The sequence below is a fragment of the Cervus canadensis genome, chromosome 11, assembly GCF_019320065.1.
Source record: "Cervus canadensis isolate Bull #8, Minnesota chromosome 11, ASM1932006v1, whole genome shotgun sequence".
NCBI lineage: Eukaryota > Metazoa > Chordata > Mammalia > Artiodactyla > Cervidae > Cervus > Cervus canadensis.
Genome location: NC_057396.1, coordinates 30,345,146 through 30,370,891, shown reverse-complemented (window position 1 = coordinate 30,370,891; position 25,746 = coordinate 30,345,146). Strand labels below are relative to the sequence as shown.

Genomic DNA, 25,746 nt, shown 5'->3' with positions numbered 1-25,746 from the left:
TCTTTCTGGGAGATCTTGTTTTCAGTTCCTTTGGATATGACCCAGAAGTGAGATTGCTGGGTCATATGGTAGTTCTATTTTTAACTTTTTGTGGGCCCTCCATAGTGTTTTCCACAGTGGCTGTCCTAGCTGACACTGCCACCAACAGTGCACACGAGGACACTTGTTCTCCATCTCCTCGCCACCACTTACCATCTTATCTTTTTCTTGGATGATAGCTGTTCTAACAGGTGTGAGCGAGACCTCTCTGTGGTTTTGATTTGCATTTTCCCGATGATTAGTGATGATGAAATGTCTTTTCTTGGTCATTTGTATGTCTTCTCTGGGAAAAAATATCTATTCAGTTCCTCTACCCACTTTTTAATCAGATTGTGTTTTAGCTACTGAGTTGCATCAGTTGTTCACATGTTTTGGATGTTAAGTGTATGACGATATCAGGTATATGATCTGCAGGTATCTTCTCCTATTCTGTATCTTATCAGGTATATATTTTACAGATATCGTCTCCTATCCTGTAGGTTGCCTTTTCATACTGTTTCTTCTGCTTCATAGAAGGTTTTTAGTTTGAAGTAGTCTTCTTTTTTATTATTTATGCTTTTGGTGTCATGTCTAAAAAAATCATTGTCAAAGAGCTTTTCCCATGTTTTCTTCAGGTGTTTTGTGGTTTCAGTTCTTTAAATTTCTAATCCATTTTGAGTTTTTTGAGAGTGGTGTAAGATAGGGGTCCAGTGTCATTCTTCTGTATGTGGTTATCCAGTTTTCCCAATGTCATTTTAAAAAGATTTATTTATTTTTGGCAGCACTGGGTCTCTGTTGCTGTGTGCAGGCTTCTCATTGCTGTGGCTTCTCTCATTTCAGAGCAGGGGCTTCAGCAGCTGTGACACGTGAGCCCAGCAGTAGGGGCGCACAGGCTTAGTTGCTCCACGGCATGTGGGATGTTCCGGAGCAGGGATCAAAACCAACCTTCCCTGTGTTGGTGAATTTTTAACCACTGGGCCACCAGGGAAACCCCCAACATCACTTATTGAAGTCTACCCTCTCTCCATTGAGTATTCTTGGCTCCCCTATCAAATACTTGAGGGTTATTTCTGGGCTCTCAATTCTGTTCCATTGGTCAGTGTGTCTATTTTTACGCCAGTTACTATCGCTTTGTAGTATAACTTGAAATCATGAAGTGTGATGTCAGGTTTATTTGGCTATTAACATCTATTGTGGTTCCATACAAATTTTAGGATTGTTTCTTCTATTTCTGTGAAAAATACCATTAGAATTTTGATAGGAATTATGTTTGATCTATAGATGGCTTTGGGGGGTATTGACATTTTAACAATATTATTTTTTCTGATCTAAGAGTGTAGGACACACCTTTGTATCTTCTTCAATTTTTACCAAAGTTTCATAGTTTTGAGAGTACAGATCTTTTCACCTCCTTGGTTAAATTTATTCCTAAGTATTTTACTGCTTTTGGTGCTACTGCGAATGGGTTTGTTTTATTTCCATTTCATATCATAGAGGTTAGTGTATAAAAATACAGCTGACTTCTTTTTGTTGTTGTTGAAATTGTTAGTTGACTTTTAAAAATGTATTGTTTTAAAAATGTTATTGGCATATAGTTGATTTACAGTGTTAGTTGAAGGTGTACAGTGATTTAGATATACATATATTCATTCTTTTTCAGATTCTTTCTTATGTATTATTACATAGTATTGAGTTCCCTGTGCTATACAGTAGGTCCTTGCTGGTTATCTATTTTATATACAGTAGTAGTGTATATAAGGAAGCTCTGGTACATATACACCATGGAATATTACTCAGCCGTTAAAAAGAATTCACTTGAATCAGTCCTAATGAGATGGATGAAACTGGAGCCCCTTATACAGAGTGAAGTAAGCCAGAAAGATAAAGAACATTACAGCATACTAACACATATATATGGAATTTAGAAAGAAGGTAACGATAACCCTATATGCAAAACGGAAAAAGAGACACAGAAATACAGAACAGACTTTTGAACTCTGTGGGAGAATGTGAGGGTGGGATATTTCAAAAGAACAGCATGTATACTATCTATGGTGAAACAGATCACCAGCCCAGGTGGGATGCATGAGACAAGTGCTCGGGCCTGGTGCACTGGGAAGACCCAGAGGAATCGGGTGGAGAGGGAGGTGGGAGGGGGGATCGGGATGGGGAATACGTGTAAATCTATGGCTGATTCATATCAATGTATGACAAAAAAAATAAAAATTAAAAAAAAAATTTTTATTGGCATATAGTTGATTTACAGTTGTATATCATATAGTTGAAGGTGTACAGTGATTCAGATATACATATATTCATTCTTTTTCAGATTCTTTCTTATGTATTATTACATAGTATTGAGTTCCCTGTGCTATACAGTAGGTCCTTGCTGGTTATCTATTTTATATACAGTAGTGTATACGTTGATCCCAAGCTCCTGATTTACCCCTCCCCCCACACCCTGCTTTTCATTTGGTGACCATGTTTGTTTCAAAAGTCTCTATTTCTGTTTTGTAAATAAGTTCATTATACCATTAAAAAAAATCAGATTCCACATATGAATGATATCATATGATATCTTTCTTTGACTTACTTTGGGGGCTTCTATGGTGGCTCAGATGGTCAAGAATCCACCTGCAATGTTGGGGCACAGGTTTGATCCCTGGGTTGGGAAGATCCCCTGGAGAAGGGCCCGGCAACCCACTCCAGTGTTCTTGCCTGGGAAACCCACAGACAGAGGAGTTTCACTTAGTATGATAATCTCTAGGTCCATCCATGTTGCTGCAAATGGCATCATTTTGTTCTTTTTATGGTCGAGTAATATTCCATTGTATATATGTATCACATCTTATTCTATTTTCATTATTCCAGGAGGTAGATTAAAAAAGATATTGCTGAGATTTGTGTCAAAGAATGTCTGCCTGTGTTTTCCTCTAAGTGTTATAGTGTCTGGCTTTACATTTAGGTCTTTGATACATTCTGAATTTCCTTTTGTGCATCACTGACTTCTGTATGTTGATTTTGTATCCTGCAACTTCACTGAATTTGTTGATTAGTTCTGACAGTTCTAGGATTTTGTATATATAACATCACATCATCTGCAAATAGAGTTTTGTTTCTTTCCAACTTGCATGCCTTTTATTTATCTTGCCTAACTGCTCTGGCTAGAACTTCCAGAACTATGTTAAATAGCAGTGGTGAGAGTGGCCATCCTTGTCTTGTTCCTGATCTTAAGGGAAAGCTTTCAATCTTTCACTGTTGAGTGTGTTAGCTGTAGGCTTTCCATATATGGTTTTTATTATGTTTACATATGTTCCTTCTGTACACAATCTGTTGAACATTTTTATCATGAAAAGATGATCATATAATTTTTATTCTACTCAATGTGGTATATATCTTATTTATTGATTTTTACATATTGAACCATCCTTGCACCCCAGGGATAAACCCCACTTAATCATGGTATGTGATCTTTCTGATGTGCTGTTGAATTTGATTTGCTACTGTTTTGTTGAGAGTATTGACCTGTAGTACTTTTTTCTTGCAGTATTCTTATCCAGTATCAGGGTAATGCTAGTCTCATAAAATGAGTTGGGAAGTTGTTAAGGATAGGTTTTAAAAACAGACGTTGAGTCCATTGGGTTTGTGAGCTAATAACCCTTCACCAATCTTTCCTTTTCTTCCTTAGTTTTAACAGAGACCACATACCTGGTCCTAGGAGAAGCCCAGAGAACATAAAGATGAGGAGAACCCAGTTTGTGTGTTTGGGGTGAGTAGGCTATTGACATAAATGATAGTTATGACACAATGCACATAGCATACAAAAGGGTGTTCCAAGTAGGGCTCTCTGATCCTGGCGACCCTGAATGTCTTAAATCCCAGTCACTTGTGTCTGCTTCCACCTTTCTTTACTGTTTAGTTTCCTGGGCTATGAGATGTTTATCTTGGTTTTGTAAAGTACAACTATACGACATTTTCTGCTTCCTTGTCTTTGGTGCACGGAGGAGCTAGTGTGATCTTGAAGCCAGTGCTCATGGCATCTTCATCAGCAGGCACGGCTGCTGCCAAGACTTACTGAGAGGTTCCCACGTGTCAGGCTGTGCGGAGCACCCGTGTTCTTTGAACACATCCCACCTAGCAACACTTCTGCAAATTCTGAGTTTGTGGATGACAAAAAGAAGGTTTGGAGAGGCTACAGATGACTTGTTTACATCATTAGAACTCGTAAGAGCAGGGACTTGAACCTGAGACTGAACTTGATACCTGTAAAGTTATTCGCTACCCTGGATGGCTTCTGACAGTGTCCTCCTCAAAACTACCCTTCTGTGAACTTGGGTTTACTGTCTGGAGAGGAAGGATGCTGTTCCATTTGAAGGAAACCTGCTCTCAGTTAAATAACATTCTCATAGCAAGCATTTCTCTCCTAGGAAACAACCTCTGAATCTCACAACACCCTGGGGAATAGGGAGAAACATGATGCTCACTAGGGATGTGCCTTGCTGTTCAGAGGCAGTCTTTCTTCTCCTCCTTCCTTCTCATCCAGTTCCATTACCATTTACATCACCTGGTCTCCCAGGAATGCCCCCAACACTCTTGACAAAAGGCCTCTTTGTATGGCCCAGGAGTCACTGCAGGGGAAACCACATGGTAATGTTCACGACTTGTGTAAGTGGAGAGCTGGGAGCTGCTGGGATCCAGTTCCTGGTGGTCAGTTCTTGCCTTGAAGTTGCACCTGTGAGGGGCTTCCACGTTTGAATGGGCCCCGATGAGGATGGAACCGTCACAGCTTTCTCACCCCCCTCAGCCGCGTCTGCAGGACCCACGTGCTGTTCTCAGAGTCAGGCGGGTCTCCAACCACGACCTAGACTGGAGCCCAGACCTCTGGGTACTCGGGTAGTATCCTTGGAACAGTATCCTTCCTGGCACACTCTCTACTCCCCAGCCTACTCTGGTCCAGCCTAGAAGAGCAGGCTTCTGCCCTGAGTTCCACACCAAAGTCTGACTGGTTCCTCTAATACTCCAGATCCAAAGCTCCACACCCCCTTTCTGCTGCCTCCCCCAGTCATCAGGGTCCTGTTCTAAAGCCCCATCCAACTGGCGTGTATTTCTTTTTTTCTGTCTTGGTGCTTCCCACCCAGCTCCACTGGGGCAGCTTTCTACACTCAGACGGGTCTTGTTACCCATGGACGAGGCTTGTATGTTAGTTACCAGCCTGAATCCACCTTTTAGCATCTCCTCCCTCCTGTTCAAAGTGATATGGATCTATAAGCTGTGCCTGCTTGACTTACAATACTCTGGCTATTGGTCCTTGCCTCTCTGCCCATCACCGTGCTTGTTCAATCATCTGGGTACCACTACTTGCTTTAAAAGAACTGCTCACTTGACATAATTACTTTCAGAGGGAAATCGACTCTAGGGAAGGTGCCTCTCACATGCTTGATGGGTGAATTTCACAACTAATTTATAGAATTAGATGCTTAGCCTCACTCCCCTCCCCCAAACACAAAATAGTTACATTTCGATTTTCTGTAGAGGAAAAAAAACCTGGAATGTGAACCATGTCCTGACCCCAAGGTTGGCATTCATCCTTCTGTTCATATTACTGATGGGGTATGTGTGAGTAAGCTTGGAAGAACTGTGGGATGCACTTAAGGGGGGATGGACTGAAGACACAGCTGGCCTGGGAGAGACTGGGCGGTATGTGAGCAAAGTCACTTCACCCTTGTTGGCAGTAACCTGCTCTTTCCAGGGCACAGGGATGATGGCTGTTGGCATGGGGGTAGTAATTTACTGCTGTTTCCCCAAGGAACAGGAAGATAGTGGCCATAGTGTAGACAGGACAAAATGTGAATTATTTCAGTAGGGGATCTGATTGATTGATTTAATCCTATTTCTGAGGAATGCTCATTCCTCATATTTATCAATGAAGGGGGTTACCTGAGGTCTTTGCAGAGCCAAAAATGAGGATGGAAGAAAAGATAACCCTCTCAGACCTTAGCCAGAAAGTCACATTGCTTTGAGGTTTGGGTAAGTATTTGAAGTGAAAGGTCATGGGATGTCACAAGGAAGAAAGCTCTACTTGGATTAGTCAAGAATTGTTCCAAATTCTGTCTTAAGAACTATGAACTTAATTCCCCATGGTTGGCCACCTGATGCGAAGAGCTGACTCACTTGAAAAGACTTTGATGCTGGGAAAGATTGAGGGCAGGAGGAGAAGGAGACGACAGAGGATGAGATGGTTGGATGGCATCACCGACTCGATGGACATGGGTTTGGGTGAACTCTGGGAGTTGGTGATGGACAGGGAGGCCTGACATGCTGCAGTTCATGGGGTCACAGAGTCGAACACAACTGAACTGAATGGTGGTAAGTATCTATCCTTCCTCAAGACATTTTACAAAGGCTTGAGTGGATTTCTTTTTTTCTTACACTCAGCCTGAAACTTTACTTCAGACCGACAAGGTAATGATAACAACTAACAAAAATATTTAAACCAAATACAGGGGTGAAGAAAATCTCATTGCTTATTAAAAATACTTAAAATATGGCTTGTTGTAATTGTTTAGTCACTAAGTCATGTAATAACACAAAAAGCCTTTTCTATCGCGTCACTAAGAAGCGCTGAGTGGATTTCTGATGGTTAATATAATTATGTTACAACCTACAAATGTTTCTTTTCAATAACAGTCTAATGGAAAAAGCAAAGGACTACTATAAAGCTGATTACACAGTGCTTGACATGAAGAAAATGATCAATAAATGTAAGTTATTATTATTGTCAGATGTGTCCACTACATGGGTAGCTTTCAGAGGTCACTGAGCTCTCTCATATATGAGAGTGGCTTGCTGCCATCCTGGGATTATGGCGGTAACAAATAAAGATAATTAAAAGTACTTTGAAAAATCAAAAGTGACAATCCAAGTCAAGGCACCGCAGTTTCGCTTATTCCCCAACAAGCTTCTGAACTGCTTGATCATTAGCTGGTGTGTGCTTCTGGCACTGCAGGTGGTTTTATTAGCCATTGAAATAGATGCAGTAAAATCAGAAAACCCTAGTGAATGTGTGCTGGAGGGAGAGATACTCCATAATAATGCCAAATACAAGGGAATGTTGACTTTCTCCAATTTTTTGTTTTTTTTTTAAACTGTAGCTTGACCTCCACCAATATGGACAACTGTCTATGGGCTACATCCGGTCCTTCATGTCCTTACTTAGCCTGACCTGTGAAGAGTACTTCCACACTGACCTCAGGGAAACAGCGGTTTTAGTTACCTGTAGGTTGTATCAACACTCAGGTTGGCTGCGGCTAGCTCTGATGGAGGTATCCACGCAGGTAAGGTGTTCCCAGCAACCCATTTTGTCCACTCAAATAAGCCAGGCTCCACTCGGATCTTCAAGTGATTTTCCTGTTGTAAACCTTAGAGATAAAATGAAGAAGAACAAAGTACAACTATGTTCTCATTGGAAAAGTGAATTAGAGACCAACTTGTTATAAAAATTCTGATAAATCTTCTCTTTCCTATTGGATGCTATATATAGCTTAAAGATGCATAGAAGCATGCAGGTTCAGACAAGGGTTTTTCATGGCTGTGTATCATAAACACATGAGTATAATATTCTGGTGACACCACCAGGATGTATGCGCACTCTGAATGGTTTCTGATTTTTAAAAAAATCATTATTTGTAAAGTTTGTACAGCTCTGTGACTATAATTCTTTCTAAAGTTCCAAGATGTTATCAAGAAACTTCAGAAATTCTTAGCATTCATTATAATAGCTTATATTATATTTGCATATCATATATTAATTTTCTTTACTAGAAAATCGAGTGGTGAATATTTGCCAAGGCCAGACACAACTCCTGTCTTTTATGATAGTGTGATTGTTCTTAGAGTAGAAACTGGCTCTATTTAACTCTTTGTATTGCATTTAGTCCAGTTTTTCTGTGCAAATGGAATAGATAATGCATTTGAATACATAGTGGCATTCTGGCTTACTTAAGGTAAACGAATAGGCGTCTAAAATATAGTGTAATTTCCTTGTTGCCTCAGCTATCTGTGGCTTATTTGTTGTTTGGTACAAGTAAACAGTCAAGCCTGTTTCTTCTAGTTTTTCTTTTCAGTGAGATGAGAATGGAGATTCCTGTAACACAGGCTTCTGTGGATTTTAGGGCAAAAGCTGGATATCTTTATATAACAATGGTGCTTTTTGAAGTTACTCCAATCAACTAAAACAAGGATGATTAGTGTTTCCAGACACCTAGGAGAACTACTGCTGCTGAGGAGGAGAAGCAGACAGAGCAGAGTGGGAGGAGACAATTTGTTTTAGTGCCAAAAAAAAAATCACGCTCTGCAGGCTCTAAATCATTGCCAGACAACAACATTTTACAAGCCTGCAATTCACTGAAGAGGGCTTTAGATTTTCAAGAAAAACATTATCTGTATATTCTCTTCATCTTGCTTCTGCTGCCAGAGTATGATTTTGGGACTTTTGCAAAGTAATCTTCTGAAAGTATCATCGCTAAACATCTCAAATTCAAAACTTTGAATTGGCTGATGTTCCCCTGAGTCTAGGGTAATTTATTAGCAAGTGTTGGGTTGCCTGGAGACGGAGGGGTGGACTAGCTGACCTTCATCAAGTCTCACCTTTCAAGATGTTGTATGCAGTCTGGACGCAGCGCAGGGACGGGGAGCAATAGACGTGGTCGATGATGGTGTTACTCTCCAGTAAGGCTTCCCCTGCAAAGGAAACCAGAGAAGAATCAATCTGATAATTTACACAGCCTCAGCATGACTCTCAGTGTGGAGGAGAGGGTGCCAGGGAGACCCTGCAAACCTCTCTTCTCAGGTGGGGGCTCACGTGGGGCCAGCAGTTTCAGTCTCATTTTCTGTTTAACTTATTGATTGATTTTTGGCTGTGCTGGGTCTTCGTTGCTGCTCGGGCTTTTCTCTAGTTGCACTGGTCAGGCTTCTAGCTGCGGCGCATGGGTGTAATTGCTCCGCAGCCTGTGGGATCTTCCTGGATCAGGGTTGAACCTGTATCTCCTGCACTGGCAAGTGGAATCTTAAACAATCTTAATCAGGGAAGTCCCAGTCTCATTTTCAAAAACTCTCCTGCCCAGTTATTTCTATGGAAGACCAAGGGACACACCCCTTCTTGTCTTTCACTTTCTGTCTCTCTGGTCCTGACAAGCAGTAAAATGCCCATCTTTCTCTCCTGGATGAAGTCCAAACACCTTTCCATGGTGGTCAAAGTCTTCCACAAACTTCTCTGTCTCCAGCCCACCAGTCTCTGCTCACAATCGATGCTCTAGAAACAAGAAGGCTTATTTCCTCCGTACTATAGATGCTGCTTCTCACGTCTATGACTTGATGCTGATCCTCCCACTGAGATGCCCTCCCGCCCTCCTGCTAACTTATACTCTCTTCTGGGCTTATGTCTTCTTTTGTGCTCCCGTAACATTTTGTTCATAGTTGCATTCTTGAGTAAAGCACACTCTCTGATATTCATCCACTTACAAGCTTGCCTGAGGGTAGGGACTCATGCTTAGATCCCTAATACCTAGTATAGTGCCTTGCACAAGGTAAGTGATCAATCCTTGTGTGTTAAATGACTGAATAGGACAAGGCTGCTGGCTCTGTGTGGCGGGTAAGGACCAGACCTGCAGAGAGCTGAGCACCCTGGAGACTGATTGGCTTCTATACTCTCAGCCACCCCTGAGTGCCTCCTCTTCGCCCACACGCAAGAAGCTGACCTACCTGCCATGCTGAGCCTGACCTTGCCCCATCACTAGGCCACACACCCCTCTGTAGGGATCATATCTCGTTCACTTTGGTAAACCAACCCAGTGCCCTGAACCTAACGGTTACTTAATAAATCTCTCTTGAATTGAGGAAATGCAGTAATCGTAGGAGAGCCATAGGCAGTGTCCTTGGCATATCCACCGGAGCCAGTCTTTGGAAGAAGCAGCCAGGAAAGGCTGTGTGGTCACTCCAGGACACTTACCCACGAGTCTGGCTTGCATACATCCAAACACCGTGATTGGAGCGTCTTTCTCGTAATCCCGGAAACCGCCGCTCCGCTGAGGTAAGCTGTGAGGCATGTTCAGGTTGGTGCGTATGTAGCGGCCTGGAAAGACATGTCAGACAAGGTGACGTGAGTTCTCGCTTCCTTAGGACTTCTAGTGCTGACCCTGCTGGCCCCTCCACTTCCACTCCCTTTCGGCCAAAGAGACTGAGCTGAGCTCTCTAGAAAATACTGACACTCTTCCTTTGGCAGAGTGTCTTCAAATCCATGCTTCCGTTCTGCTGACAAAAGTGATAAGAGGTAAGCCTTTTTTTTTCTTAAATAACTAGTATTCTTTTTTCTTTTTAAAGTCTTTACTGAATTTGTTACAGTATTGCTTCTGTTTTATGTTTTGTGGGTTTTTTTTTTTGCCACAAGGCATCTGGGACCTCAGTTCGTGGACCAGGGACCCAACTTCCAGCTCCTGCATTTGGCAGGCACAGTCTTCACCACTGGACCAGCAGGAAAGGTCCCAAGAGATGGTTTTTAAGTGAAAGTAACAACCAGACACTCCAAAGCAGGTCGGATTCTCTGAGATGCAAGCCTATCTTAGACAAATGAAAATGGAACCAAATGAGCCAGGGTAACTTACTGGAGGGAGTTCTGGACATGGAATCAAGACACTTGCATTTGCCTCTGTCCTATGGCTGTGGGCAAGACACCTGCCTTTTTTGGTCCATGGTGTTCCAGTTGATAGCTGAGAGGTGTCCTCACCTCCAGTCTAACACTCCAGACTATCGGGAAGGACTCACAGTGTAACAGGTGAGAGGCATTTTCTACAACACAAGGACTCCATCTAGATAAATGTAGCTTGACTCTGCCCCCTAGAGGCCATGAGAGGTATGCCAGTGCTAAGCAGACCAACCAACCACTCACCTTTGGCATCGAAGCACTGGGACAGCCAGTACTTCCCAAACACGACATCCATCCTCTCACCATGCCGACACACGAAGAGGCATCTCTTCTGAGGGCCAGGCTGGCTGCTGATCCTCAGAGGCTGTGGACAAACAAAGGCTGTAGGTAAGGGTGGGGGCATACAAGCAAGTAGACATGTCTCAGGGCTGGGTGCTGGGTGAGCTGGACTCTAGAATAAGTCTCACTAACGTTTGATTGGAATAAGCCCCTTAAGTACCCTGGCCTGTCTATAAGATGGGGGTAGTAAGCCTCATCTACTGACCTCGAGAGCTATTCTGAGGCTTAAATGCGATGAACTGCAGGTGCTCTGCAAATTAAGAAGGGTTATGAAAGTGGTTGTATCATTACTGTTGCTGTTCATAGGCGTGACACCTGGCTCCTGCTGAACAGAAGACAACCTGAGTTACAGCTCGGAGGCAAAACGAGCCAGTGTGCAGAGACGCCATCTAGAGGACAGCTTCTTCCCCTAAGGAGATGCTTCATCAGGTTCTTCAGGAGGCGAGAACTTTCACTACCACAGATACCCCTGCCTCATCTCCACCACATGGTGGTAAGGCCACGTGGTCCATAGTCTCCTCCAGCCAGAAGGTCCTGCTTTGCCAGTTCTAATCACAGGTTAGGCTCTGTTGTCCGGCTGCCCGCATGATGGTGTTCCTGGAAATGGCTCGGGGAGGACAGCAGCTACCTCTGGGTGATGAAATCAGCAAGTCCAGTCAAAGGTTTGTCCGAATGACCCTGGTTTCCATCACTGCTGGATGGATCCTTACGGATGTTTCTAGATTTATTCTTTCTGATGGAGGCAGCTCTTGCCAGTTTCCTCAGGGGCTGCCAACTCCTGTGGACTTGGCATTGGCCAGTACAGTACACACACTTTACATGTGCTTCCTGTTGCCCTGGCAAGGTTGGTATGTGGGATGGTGGTGTGGTCTTTCCCACTGCCTCTCCTACTGCTTCCTAACTCAAGTTCCGGACTCCAGCCAATGTCAGCCAGTCTCTTGTTCCCTAACACACTTGAACTTTCAACTGGCTTTGTATTAATCTCTACTGTTCAAAACCACCCTTCGCCTGGAATGGATAAAGATATGGTACACATATACAATAGAAAGTTACTCAGCCATTAAAAAGAATGAAATAATGTCATTTGCCACAACATGGATGGACCCAGAGATTGTCACACTAACTGGTCAGTCAGACAGAGAAGGAGAAATATGGTATGACATCCCTTATATGTGGAATCTGAAAAGAAATGATACAAGTGAACTTATTTACAAAAGAAAACAGATGAAAGAGAAAACAGACACACAGACTTAAGAGAACAAACTTATGGTTGCCAGGAGGAACAATGTAGGGAGGGGATAGTTAGGGAGTTCGGGATGGATGTGTGCGTGTGGGCTCTAAGTCACTTAAGTCGTGTCCGACTGTGTGTGACCCCATGGACTGAAGCCCGCCAGGCTCCTCTGTCCATGGGATTCTCCAGGCAAGAACACTGGAGTGGGTTGCCATTTCCTCCTCCACGGGCTCTTCCCGACCCAGGGACAGAACCCACATCTCTCACATCTCCTGCATTGGCAGGCAGGTCCTCTACTATCAGCACCACCTGGGAAGCCCTTGGGATGGATGTGAACACTCTGCTGTATTTAAACTGGGTAACCAACAAGGACCTACAGGGAACGCTGCTCAATGTCATGTGGCAGCCTGGATGGGAGGGGGATTTGGAGGAGAATGGATACATGTATTTGGATGGCTGAGTCCCTTTGCTGTCCACCTGAAACTATCACATTGTTAACTGGCTCTACTCCAAAATAAAAAGTTCTTTTAAAACCCAAAACCCCCTCCCTCCACTTCCCCATTATGCAAACTTTTTGGCACATATCAGACATACACGGAGCATTCACTATGTGCCAAATACTGTACTAAGAACCGTATTCTTATTTCCTTTAATCTTCACAATACCCTGTGAGATAGATATTTCAGGTGACCCTTGAACAACTTGGGTTTGAACTGCATGGGGTCCAACTAATACACAGCTTTTTTTTTTTTTCAAAGTAAATACTACAGTACTCTAGGATCCACAGAGTGTTGAATCTGAGGTTGCAGAATGGTGGATATGAGGGTACCAAACTGGGTAGATGGAGGGCCAGCTCTGGTTACAGTTAGATTTTCCACCGCTTGGAGGTTTGGCACTCCTAACCCCTGGGTTGTTCAAGGGTCCACTGTGTTACTTCTTTATAGACAACACATCCCTTGCTCTGCGGAGCAGTCTTCCTTAGTAGTCTAGACCCAGAAGCTGGTCATCATTGTCAGCACCACCCATCTGACTCTTCTTATTCTTAAATTTTTGTCTATCTTTTAGGATCGTGTGCCCTGAGAGATTGGTAACCCTTTCAGGACAGAGAAGTCAGTGCCTCATCCTTTGTTAAAAAAAAAATAAAATAAAATAAAAGGTGCTCAGTGACTCCTGAGCAGAGTTGAGGACGTGGCCCTGGTGGTCAGCCCTACCTGGGTGGGCTGGCAGATGATGGTGAGGGGCGTCGAGTCCCCCAGGCCCTGGTCCTCATTCTGCCGCCTCTCCAGGATGCCGTCCCCAAACGAGAGCGTGTTGGAAGAGGATGTGTTTAAGATGGAGTAAGAGCTGCGGAGGGAGACAAGGAAGATGTTAACTGAAGAGGAACATCTTTTTGAAATTTTCTCATTGAAGTATAATTGACAATATTATATGAGTTTCGAGTACACAACACAGTGATTGGATATTTTTATGAGGAACGCCCTGTTTCATACTGAAGTCTTGCGGTTAATAAATCAGGGGTGGATGGATTTCCGTGCTTGGAACAGACGTGTCCATCCCTCTGGGCAGGGCCGGGGCCTCCGATGCTCTGCTTATTCAGGGGCCACGGGCCTGGCTGGCACCAGAGGCGTGCTGCAGAATAATGAGGTATCAATTCTGTACCATTGTTTCCAGCTTTTTCTGGCTCTAAAGAAATTCCTGCTGCCTTTAATCTCTTCCACGGTGATTTACATCTGAACTGACAAAGGAGAGGGAAGGTTCTGACCCTCCCCACCACTTTGCCTGTGGCTCCGAGTGAAGCCACAGAAGTCCCTGGCCATCACCCTCTATGCCACCACCTTCCATCTCCAAACCCCTCTCCGTCTCAATCACACCTCCAATAAGAGGACTAAATACAGCATTTTTCCAGAGGACACCGTTCTCACCAGCTGTGTGGAGCTATGAGCCAAGAGTTCTTATTTCTGGATGTAACACTGACTACAGAAGCCCCCCAAAGAGGTCTTGCTGAAAGACAGGCAGCAGATCATGCCATGTTTAAATTATTCTGATTAGCAAAGCTCCCAAAAAGCTTTATCTAATAAAACACTGCAATTCAAATATGGTTGTCAGGCAAATGCGACGGACAGTTCCTCCTGCATCACTGGGTGGCGTCAAGGGAGAACATTTTAATTTTAGATTTCTTGCTGCTTTATAACCAGGGTAAAGTTCCATATGTACAGAACAGCTCTAAGTCTAACACAGCCGTTAGCTTTCCGGTTATTCTTTTTGTTGTTGTTATTTCGAAGGAAATCTTGTGCCACTCAGTCTCAGACTGGCTGCTTTCATTTTAAACTGAGACTCTCCTAAACATCAGAGAGTTAAAGAAAATTCAGTTTTACTGTCTGATTCATCAAAGCTCCAGGGCCTGAAACGTCCAGATCTATGGAATCATCCTGACATCGTGCCTGTACATGTTTCCTGATTTCTGCTCTGTATTACAGCTGTGAAGACACTGACAGGATCCCTTCTCCTTCAGCTCAGTTGGCAAGGAGACTGAGGCAAGGCCTCCTCCTCTTCTCAGGCGTCACTGGGATCAGAGGCCCCAACTCCCTGAGACAGCGTGAGGCTAACAGTTCCAGTCAGACCACAGTCCGATGAGGTGCAGAGTAGAGAGGACGATGTACCTGACACCCGTAATTACCATGGAAACACCTCCCAAGGACACATCAGACCTGGGGGTCAGCCGAGGAGGAGGACTGGTTAGCCCACTCCAATGCAGAGGCTTCCGCCAACTGACTGACATGTGTCTGGAGATGCTCAGAGCCAGGCGAGGTGCTCTCACAAAGGTGGTAGGAAAGTATTTCCTTAGGAGGGACTCAGAACACTTGAGAAGGACAGAGGAAGAAGAGTCGTGAAGGGTCGCTGACCCCTCAAGTCCCTACCTGATGCTGGAATCCTCCCCTGCAACTTCTCAGCAAGTCAGCAGGTCCTACTTGAGGAGCCCTGTGACTCTCCCTCCCCCAGGCTACCTGGGATTAGGGCTGAAACAAGACTGATAGCCTCTCTGAATCATTTCCACTTCTGGGGTAAACGGGAAAGCACTGCTCTTCTATAGGATCACTGCAGTGGAAGGGACATCTGATTTGGTGAGCATGTAAGAGAGGACCAGGAAAGACAAGTTAGAGGAAAAGAATAACCATAAAGCTAATGGATGTTTTAGACCCAGTGCTGTTTTATACATGGCACTGATCCCTAAGAAGCAGTGTTCACAGATACCTATGAGGGAAATGCAATTGTTATCTTCATTTCATAGATTAGCAAACTGAGGCTCAGAGAGGTCATGCAACTTGGCCAAGGTCACACAGCTGGTGCGTGGGAGAATCAGGATTTGAATCCGAGACTACTGGAATAAAAACTCAAATTCTTAATTATGGCACCCTAACACCTAATACATTAGTATTTCCCCACTCTCAGCTGGGTTGGCTGTGGAAGCTGATAGTGAAATTGCAGACATAGTTGCCAAAATAAAGGGAGGTGATACACTGGCCTCCCTGGGATCCATGGACTGAGGTCACCGAGGCTGCCCCCTGCTTCAGCTGAGCTCTAACTCTGGCAAGAGCGGTCTGCATGCAGAGACCTGAACTGGGTCAGCAAAAATTCCCCTACATGCTATCCTTCCACAGTGAGCCCTACTGGTAAGAATGATCTGGGAGCTGGATATCATCAAATCATCTTTTGATTATATTTCTTCATGAATATTGTGCTTCACTTATTTTTTTATAGGGACAAAATGGTTACTTTGGGCACTCCCCTGGTGGCCCAGGGGTTAAGACTTTGAGCTTCCAAGGCAGCGGGGCATGAGTTCGATCCCACATGCTACATGGCATGGCCAAAAAAAATTCCAACCAACTGAACAAAAAACAATGGTGACTTTGGAAACCCAACTTAGAAACATTTCTGAAGAAGCAAAGGTCTGGGGAACACGAGGTAGCTTTGACCTTCCATTCTGAGCTACAAAATGCCGGATGTTCATGGGGTGGGGGTGGGAAGGAAGAGGGAGGCTTACTGGGGAGGGTTATTAGGGAAGAAGATACTCTTTCTCATCATCGGGTTTGTGGTCTGCCCGCTGCTAATCAGGGGAGGGGACTGTCTTTTCTTTTCTCCCTTTAGGCAAAACACTCAGTGAAATTGCCCGTCTCTGCTTCTCTTTTATGACAGTAATAACAACGTTACACACCATGCAGCTGGTGTTCAGAGCTTCCGGCTCTCAGCCACGTTGGCACATGGCAAGAACAAGAGGGAGGGAAACAAACCAGCACGCACACCCAGGCCTGATGCCCAAATGCACCAGGGAAGGGCTGGCTTTGAACGTCTCGGATTAAGGAACATAAAAGAGGAACAAAAGGCACCTATTGGGACAAAGCTGGCCATACAACACAGGCCACTCTCAACGTGGGAGCAGGCTGGTCTGGGGGCAAAGCAGGAGTGAAGCGTGGCTGGAGAACTATCACTTCACAGAAGACCTGGGTGGGGAAGGGCCCTCCTGCCTTTCTCAGGCTCTGGAGGTTACCCAATTCCATAGAAATGGTCTCTGTCATCTAGGCATTCACGTGCCAGGTCTGAGGACTGGCTCAGGTGGTTAGGTCCCCTGACCTTGGCAAATCTGTTGACTACTGGCTGGCAGGCATAGTGGGAATCTGTCCTGCTTCTCTGGGGAGTCTGTGCAATGACCCAGGACAAAGTGGACAGAAGCCCCAAAGCCATAAAGACTCAGTGGTAGGATGACGCACTGAGGCCAGAAGAGATGTCCCCTGAGCAGCCTGTTTAGTCTCTGATCGAGAACTCTGACAGATGTTCCAGCCGGCGGGGCAGGCGGGGTGAAGCAGGCCATGCCGTCTCCCACTTTTCCCATGCCCAGCTCTGAAGGTCTGGGACCAAGAGCGCTGGACTCCACATGCTGCTCCTGCTGCCCCGCGTGTCCCGCCACCTCCGAGAACCTGGCATGGGCTCACCCGTGAAAGATCCAGGTGCTGCACTCGTCAGCCTTGGTGATGTAGTTCTCCGGCAGGAGTCCGGAGCAGCCCGTGGTCAGGGACGTGCCATAGATCCAGCCCTCGCTGGTGCTGGTCTGTTCCATGGGCGACATGAAGATGAAGTCCCCGGGGACCAGCTCCAGCTCGTCGTCGTTCTGTGGGGTGTACGGGTAGATCACCTGTAATGTCTGGAAAAGGAGGAGAGGGAAGCGTGAGGCCCACACCTGACCAGCTCTGCTGAGCACCTCAGGGCCCGCCTATGTGCCCTGCTTTTGTTCGCAGGCACCTCTGGGGTCTGCAGGCTCCGAGTAGATCTGGATTCAGGTCAGAAGGCATTTCTTCTCCTCTCAGGGTGTGCTACTGCTTCTGGCTGGTTCCAGACTTTCCCTCAGGCATAGCTTTGCGTCAAAAGACATGGCTTGTAGAAATTCATATGGAAACTCGTAGGTTCTCCAGTAAACTGCTTTACAGACAGGTTTGGACCTCGTCTTCCCTGCTGTCTGCCAGGTCGATGCCGTAAGACACCCTGGACACACAGCTCGTGGAAAGGAGCCTTCATGCAATGTCACCAACAACCAGATGAGAGACTCTGCTAGGAAGGCTTTGGGGACCAAGTGATCTCCTCTCCATGTAACTGAGCGGCTCAAATAAGACATGGTCCTGCCTACAAAGAGCTTTCTTTAAACCTCCATGTTTAGCAAAGACCTCAAAAGAAAAATATCTTTCACAGCCATCAGTGTCCTGTGTGTAACCAGCTCCTGTCAGTCAACAGGTGGAGACCACGTGTTCCCTCTCTGGGCTCAGAAAAAGCCCCTCGGGCCAACCTCAGGTCATGTCACTTGTCTGATTTATTCCATATTTTGCCTCCTTTTCTGGTATACAGAAATATCACAGGCAGAGGTATGAAGATACTTTGGAAAACATCTATTAATATTTTACCACTTTTCTGTTAACAGCAGAAGACCTCAATACTAAGGAAAATATTTTTCTGTGTGTTTCATAAGGGGACACTAAGACGGAGCTGTTTTATCAGCTTTTCCTTCAATCCTGAAGCCACTAGAGGAAGGCTAAGTATTCTGGTTCCCACATGCAGGTTTTTAACTTTGTTTGGCCTCTGTTTTTTCTCATCTGCATGGGCTTCCCTGGTGGCTCAGACGGTAAAGAATCTACCTGCAATGCTGGAGATCTGGGTTCAAACTCTGGGTCAAGAAGATCCCTTGGAGGAGGGCATGGGAACCCTCTCCAGTATTCTTGGTTGGAGAATCCCATGGACAGACGAACCTGGTGGACTACAGTCCAGGGGACTGCAAAGAGTTGGACATGACTGAGTGGCTAACATTTCATTTTCTCATCTGTAAAATAATACTTGGACTATAAAAGTTAAATGAGACAACCTAAGAAAACAAAGGTCCGTCTAGTCAAGGCTATGGTTTTTCCAGTGGTCATGTATGGATGTGAGAGTTGGACTGTGAAAAAAGCTGAGCACCGAAGAATTGATGCTTTTAAACTGTGGTGTTGGAGAAGATTCTTGAGAGTCCCTTGGACTGCAAGGAGATCCAACCAATCCATCCTAAATGAGATCAGTCCTGGGTGTTCATTGGAAGGACTGATGCTGAAGCTGAAACTCCAAAACTTTGGCCACCTGATGCGAAGAGCTGAATCAATCGAAAAGACCCTGATACTGGGAGGGATTGGGGGCAGGAGGAGAAGGGGACGACAGAGGATGAGATGGCTGGATGGCATCACTGACTCGATGGACATGAGTTTGAGTAATCTCCGGGAGTTGGTGATGGACAGAGAGGCCTGGCGTGCTGCGCTTCATGGGGTCGCAAAGAGTCGGACACGACTGAGCGACTGAACTGAACTGAAGAGAACTCCAAAACTCCTGAGGACTCTGGTACACAGAAGAGGCATAATTATTTCTATTCTATTATTTCTAACCATGACACCTGGCTTTCAAGGGGTTATCTTTCTGTCGAGCTGATGCTAACCCCCAAAGCCTATGCTAGGTAGGCCTGTGAGCTAATCAGCTCCCTAGGGTCAAGATGATCCATCAGAACATGTCATAAACAATTTCTTTCTGGAAATCTCTAATGAGAGGAGGCAGTAAAAATGATTTTTTCCCCCAGAGAATGAATGTGATAATGCACAGAACTCAACTGCCCCTGGGGATTTCTGACATCCCTTTTATTTAGGGTTAGGTTATTTAGGTTATTCCTCTCTGAATCCTCACTCCAGCATCTATCGGCTCTAGATCTTCTTCCATCTCGTCGCCTCCCCACTTCTCTGCCACATACACACTCAAACCACATTTCCAAATGAACCAGGAAGGTTCTTTTGCTGGGTTGTTAAAAAACAGCTTAAGGAAAAAGAAAAAAAACTCACAACCAACCACTTAAATCTCTAAGCTAGGTATGTGATGAGACACCAAAAGGAATGCGTCTTTTCCTGGAACAGGGTGGAGAGAGGGACCGAGTCACGGGGAACAAGTCTAAACTCAGGTTCCTTAGATGCTCAAGCGCAGCAGTCTTGGGTAATGATGCCTTTGACTCAGCAGCGGGCCTTTTCTTTGAGAAACTCACAAATGACAAAGAAGATATCATCCCTCCTTTCACTTGGGGGTGAGTCTTGTGGCTCTAGGAGATCCCAGGGAGGTCGAGGCACAGAAAGGAGCAGAGGGGACAACTCCTGGGCAGAGAGCAGTTGGACAACAAGGAGCTTTGATTTACTGAATAAGCGATAAAGAAAATCAAGGTACTGCAGCAAATCTCAAATCATAACCGCTGCTCAGGTCCCTATAGTTCTTTCCTGCTCACCGAAAGCACATGGCATGCAAAAGCCAGCCCGAGTTTGGGAGATCTCAGGACACACTGCCTAGTTTTGTCCTGAAAGTGTTAGTCACTCAGGTGTGTCTGACTCTGCAAGTCCATGGACTGTAGCCCACCAGGCTCCTCTGCCCATGGGATTCTCTAGGCAAGGATACCAGAGTGGGTTGCCCTTCCCTTCTCCAAGTTTTGTCCTACATGATACTTACTCTCTTAGGCCTAGCATCTACTTGTAAGAATTCTTGAGTCTATCTGAAGTATGTTTTCCTCCCTTCCTACTTGGGGACTAAACTCAAAGTTTGTTACCTCAGGAAGGGCAGGTACAGCCCTTCGTGATGATAGGAACTGACCCTCTTTGCCTTTGAAGCCCTTTTTTACAGCTGTGGCAATTTTGTTGTTGTTGCTGCAACCTCTCTTATGGGAGGGCCTCTAGTCCATGCCAATACTCTAGTACAATGTCATCACTCTCTTGCACACATGAGAACTAAGGATTGGGTTACTGTCTAGAAGTTGCAAAAGAGAATCTAACTACTGCTAAAATAGGGAGTCAGGATTTGAAGCCATGTGTGCCAGACTCCAAAATCTATGCTTTTTCTAGAACTCCGTCCTTCCTCTAGATTTCCAGCGCTTGGCACATAAAACTAGCATGGCATACCAAATGTGGACGAGATGGTGTGAAGCAAAGCAGGCACTTGCGAGCCCACAGGAAGTCAGCACCCGAACAGCGGAGGGGTGAGATCTTGGAGGATTCCTAAGCATCACCTGCTGACTGTCCTTGCCTAAACCACTCGCCTTCTCTGGACATCTGTTACCTCACTGGACCGATCACTCAATCCTGCCTCCTGAGCACAGGAGGAGGTAGAAGGCAAGGTGAAGTTTATATATGCAGGGGGCTCAGGTAAAGCCAGGTGACCCTGGAGGGAGAGCTTGATCAGGAGGAACAGTAATAAATGAGCTTTTACAAATAAGAGATAAAAAGAGGCCATGTTATTTTTAGAAAATAATTCCTGTGGGCACTAGCTGCCTCATTCCCTCGGTGCCAATTGAGCAGAATGTGGGTCAGGCAGAAAAGCAATTACCCTCTGAGTTAACTGGAGGGCAGTGTTGATTAGAAGATACTCCTTGGAAAATTCCGTCACCACCTCCCTTCGCTTAGAAAGGTGACTTCTCACAGCCCATTGGCACACCACCTTTGACAGTTTTTCCCCTGCCCTCGGAAGGAATCCATTCAGCCACACCTCTTTTGTTTTATTTAGGGCTCACACTAAGCAAGTCCAGGAAATGTCAGAATTTTGAAGGAAGGCTAAGCCCAGTCTCTTTGCTGTGTCTTTACAGAAACTTGCATCGAATGACTTGGAAGGAGGATGTGACGGGCCCATCAGCAGAGCCAGACAAAGTTGCACATCCCTGACCCTCTCAGACCCCATGGACCTCAATCACGGGCTGGGTCTCCCCACCACATTCAAATCAACTATGAGGTCGCCTGACCTAGACCCTGAATCTCTTCATAATTTTTTTAAAAATGTCTAAAGGATATTAAAAGTCTATATAAACAAAAATATCAGTTCTTTTGCTGCTGAAAAACTAGGAAATTAATTATGTTTCACAAATGTAGTTAAACCGGAGGACAATTTTTGCAGACTCTGTGGTCTCTTTTTAGGTGGGTTGCCCATCTTTACTGATCAGAACCTCTGGCTTTTGGCTTTGGTTCTGGTCCTGAGTTGCTCTTTAGCTTTGGACCAGTCACTGAATCCCTGTGTCTCAGCTTCTCTTTCAGGAGAAAAAGGACAGCAAGACTCTTTAGAGGTGGCACATGCTGATCCTGGAAAGCAATGTGGGTTCCCTCAAAAGAAGGATGATAGCACCATGCCAGTGGTTCCGCCTGTCACTCTTATGCCTCCTATGTGATGCACACACTCTCCTGATATTTGGTCCATGCCTTCATTTCATATGCATCTGTTCTCTCTTCCCCACTGGACTCAGACTCCTTGAGGAGAGGACATTTTAAAATTTTAGTATGTTCCAGGGTAACCTGCATGCCACAACAAATACTGTTAACTATGTGTTCACAGATTTTCTTTTGTATTTAGGTATCTTTCTCACCTAAGATCAGGGTGATGTCTTCTACCTATTAATCCCGTGAACAGATAGAATATTTTAAAATTTACCGACATGCTTTTCTATCTATTCTCCTGTTTCATTTCTATACTATTCCAGTATGGTTGGCAGGGCAGACAGAAGAGTGGGGAATATTACACAGCTCAGCCACTTGGGACCCAGAGACGAGAGATGCACGCTTACAGATTCCCAGTGAGCCAGCCGGCGCCTGGATGAAATCCCAGGCCGGCGGACTCCTGGCCCAGTGCTGGCCCCACTGCGCTCCTCGGGTGTCCATCTCCCCTCAGCAGCCAGTGCTGCTGAAGGCACCTGGCACGCCCGGCAGGGGCAGGAACCCCAGTGAGATGTTACCTCGTGGTTAGCAAATCGGATATCCCGGGAGAAGATGGTGGCCACCCAGTCACACCCGAGTTTGACGTCGATGTTCTGGGCGAGCTTCTCCAGGGTGGGCAGGTGGCTGGCTTGGAAGTGGTAAGCCAGGGTCACGTGCAGCTGCTTTTTGTGGGGTTCCACGTGCACTTCTAGAGGAAGGGAGGAGACAGGCAGTTGGTGCATTGCAATGGTGGAGACATGAGGGAGAACACAGAATGGTGCCCTGATAAAACTGCTTCCCGACAAGTAGGGGAGGGAGCCCCTCGGTCAGCTGTTTCTCTCCTTCACAGCAGCTGAATAAGAGTGGGTGGGGATGTAACAACCCACAGTCCAAGAGAGAAATAGCCACGTGTCTGGCTTTTCTGGATCAGCTGAGAGGCAATCGTTTTGATTGCTGGCTGCTCACAACAAATCCAGATGAGTATCACTGGCCCCACCATTCAGGTGAGGACATCAAGACCTAAAGGGATGAGCTAAGTATGGAGCAAATTTTGTCATCCTGTGACTCCCAAAGCCGAATTGTCTTCATTTTGAAATCAAGTCTCTTAGCTTCTGGGTGGCTCTGATGGAGAAATGGGGGGTGGGGGGAGATGGATTACTTTCAGAGTTTAAAACAGGGTTTCTCAATATCATTTTGGACCAGGTTATTCTTTGTAGCAGGGATGTCTTGCACATTATTAGGTCTTTAGCTGCCCTCCTAGCCCCCACCCATCAGATAGATGTCAGTAGCACCCCCAAAGTTGTGACAAACACACATGACTCCAGAAACTGCCAAGTGTACCGGGGGGGGGTGTGTGTGTGTCGGGGGGTGTGTGTGTGTGTGCGCGCGCGCGCAGAATCACCCGACACCCACAGGCTTCAAGTATGCAGGCTATCTAAGACACCCTGAAAAACCAAACCAGCCTACCTACACAAGGCAATGGCTTTTGTCTTTCATATGCATTTTTCAGCTGGAGAGAGTCATTTACTGTCCAAGCTAGAACACTGAGGAAGACACAACAGAAGGGAATTTCAGAAATCAAGCGGCTTGCTCTAGTCACACAGAGATGGAAGTAGATTTGGGTCTCTGGGGGTTTTTGGCCATGCTGTGTGGCATGCGGGAGTTAGTTCGCCAACCAGGGGATCGTCCCTGGGTCGGTGGCTTTGAGTACTTTTTCTGTTATACTGCACTGTGAATCTCTGGTGTAAAAGCCCCTGAGGTGACGGCTCTGTATCTTGTTTGTATATTGAAAGCACCCCTCCTCCTCCCTTGCTCAGCAGCACCCCTGTGGACTTTCGGTATTTGTTAAATGAGTGAATACACACGAATGAATCTCCCTAAACCACCAAGGATGAAGGATGACACTTCATCTACTCACTCACTGGTGGAATCTGGGTCTGCCACACCTCTGAATACCAGGGCACAAGTTCTAAAGACCTGTCCAGTCTGGGCCAATGGCTGAGGCAGGGCCAGCCAGTTCTCTGAGTCACCACCAGGGGGCAGCACCAGGACCAAGATGCCAGCCTGGCAGGCCCGTTCTTGGGGAGATGGCTCAGGCATTTGGGAGGGAGCTGGTTTGCCCCATTCATGGCAGGAAAGCCAGCAAGGGCCCACTATATGCGCTTTATAAATCAGCCGCGTCCAGGCTGAGACCTGGTTTACTCATTTGGGAGGAACTGGGGTTTTGTGGCTACAACAGCAGACTTGGTTCTTGTGGGAGTTTTAGTGGTTTTGACAACAGCTACTGTGGGATGAAAAAAGAGTTGTTTCCCTGAGATGGAGGGATGGGAACAGGAAATAAGCTGCCGATGATGCCATTTGTCTGAAATATTAAGCGTCTGTGAAGCCAGCAGGCTCCACCCAAGTCGACAGAGATGAGCCCTGGGGAGTGAGAGCGTGGGGTAGGGGTCTAAGAAGACCCAGTTCCCAGTGCACAGAGGTGATCGAAGGGCCCAGGTCCCTCTGAGAGCGTAGAGCTTGCTGAGTCTGGGCCCTCACCACACTCTTTCTGGAATCCTGGGCCCTGTTTGGAGATTTTCTGCTAAAGGACCCTGAGCAAAAGGGCCTGAAGTGAAAGTCGCTCAGTAGTTTCTGACTCTTTGCGACCCCATGGACTGTAGCCCACCAGGTTCCTCTGTCTGTGGGATTCTCCAGCCCAGAATACTGAAGTGGGTAGCCATTCCCTTTTCTCCAGGGGATCTTCCCAACCCAGGGATCAAACCCAGGTCTCCCGCGCTGCAGGTAGATTCTTTACCAGCTGAGCTACCAGGGAGGCCCAAAAGGGCCTGAGCTGGGGATGAAAACAGCAGCTAGGGACATGGGCCCATGAGGTGGAGGCCAAAGGCCAGGAGCCCAAGGAGTAGACAGTGGGGCTCTGCCAGCTCCGCACTCAACACCCAGGACCCCAGTGGGCACACACACACGGCCTTGGCTCTGGTCAGGGTGCTGCCCCCCTGCTGCCCCTGCAAACAGCCTGCTCCTTCCTGCCTGTGCTTTGCTGCCCTCATGCAAGGCCCTATGCCTGTCTGGCGGATCGATGCCTTCCTGGGGTGACTTTCCTCTCCTCACAGCTCTCACTACACGAATGGGGTTTCCCAAGCATGCCTCTGCCGGGAGAAGCCACTGCTTCTTCCCTGCTGCATTCCGCACAGAGAGACACATGGTAGGTGCCCAATAAATACCTGCTGACTGTGATTCCATTCTAAACGGAGCGAGCAGACTCCCCCACCGTCTGTCTGTCTGTCTGTCCCATCGCAGGCGAAGCCCCTGTGGAGCTCAGTGAGCTGTGGGCACCTCAGTCACCCGGGAAGGCTTTGCAAACCTTGGCCTCTGACCCCTCTCTCTGCTGCCTGCTGTTCTGCTGTTGAGTCAATACACTTCCTGAGCACCCCTCCAAGCTCATGCCTTTGACAGTAAACCTCCTTTGACAGTAAACCTTGGTTGCTTGCTTGAACTGAGGCCTTCCAGGCAAAGAGCACGTGGCATCGTGAAGGGGTAACATCTGGGGCTTGTCTACTGGGCTTCAGCTAGTCGAATGAAAGGTGTCATCGGCTCAGTGGATTTATTACTGGATGCTAAGTGGTTCCCCTCTCCTCTCTGGGCCGTGCGACCTCCTGAACAAAGGCCTCAGTCCTCCTGGAGGGGACGGGGCAACC

The 25,746-nt window shown here is 46.2% G+C and overlaps 1 protein-coding gene across 1 annotated transcript in view; it reads right to left on the bottom strand.

The window, feature by feature from the left end:
• The window catches only part of UBASH3B (ubiquitin associated and SH3 domain containing B), a 150,897-nt gene that overhangs the window by 8,104 nt on the left and 117,047 nt on the right, over window positions 1-25,746 (bottom strand). Inside the window, exons 5-11 of the mRNA XM_043481080.1 lie at window positions 22,591-22,760; window positions 17,276-17,484; window positions 13,499-13,631; window positions 10,961-11,081; window positions 10,025-10,147; window positions 8,665-8,757; window positions 7,292-7,436 (exon numbers count right to left, since the gene is read on the bottom strand). Coding sequence (XP_043337015.1) covers window positions 7,292-7,436; window positions 8,665-8,757; window positions 10,025-10,147; window positions 10,961-11,081; window positions 13,499-13,631; window positions 17,276-17,484; window positions 22,591-22,760 — 994 coding nt within the window. The remainder of the gene's footprint in view (window positions 1-7,291; window positions 7,437-8,664; window positions 8,758-10,024; window positions 10,148-10,960; window positions 11,082-13,498; window positions 13,632-17,275; window positions 17,485-22,590; window positions 22,761-25,746) is intronic.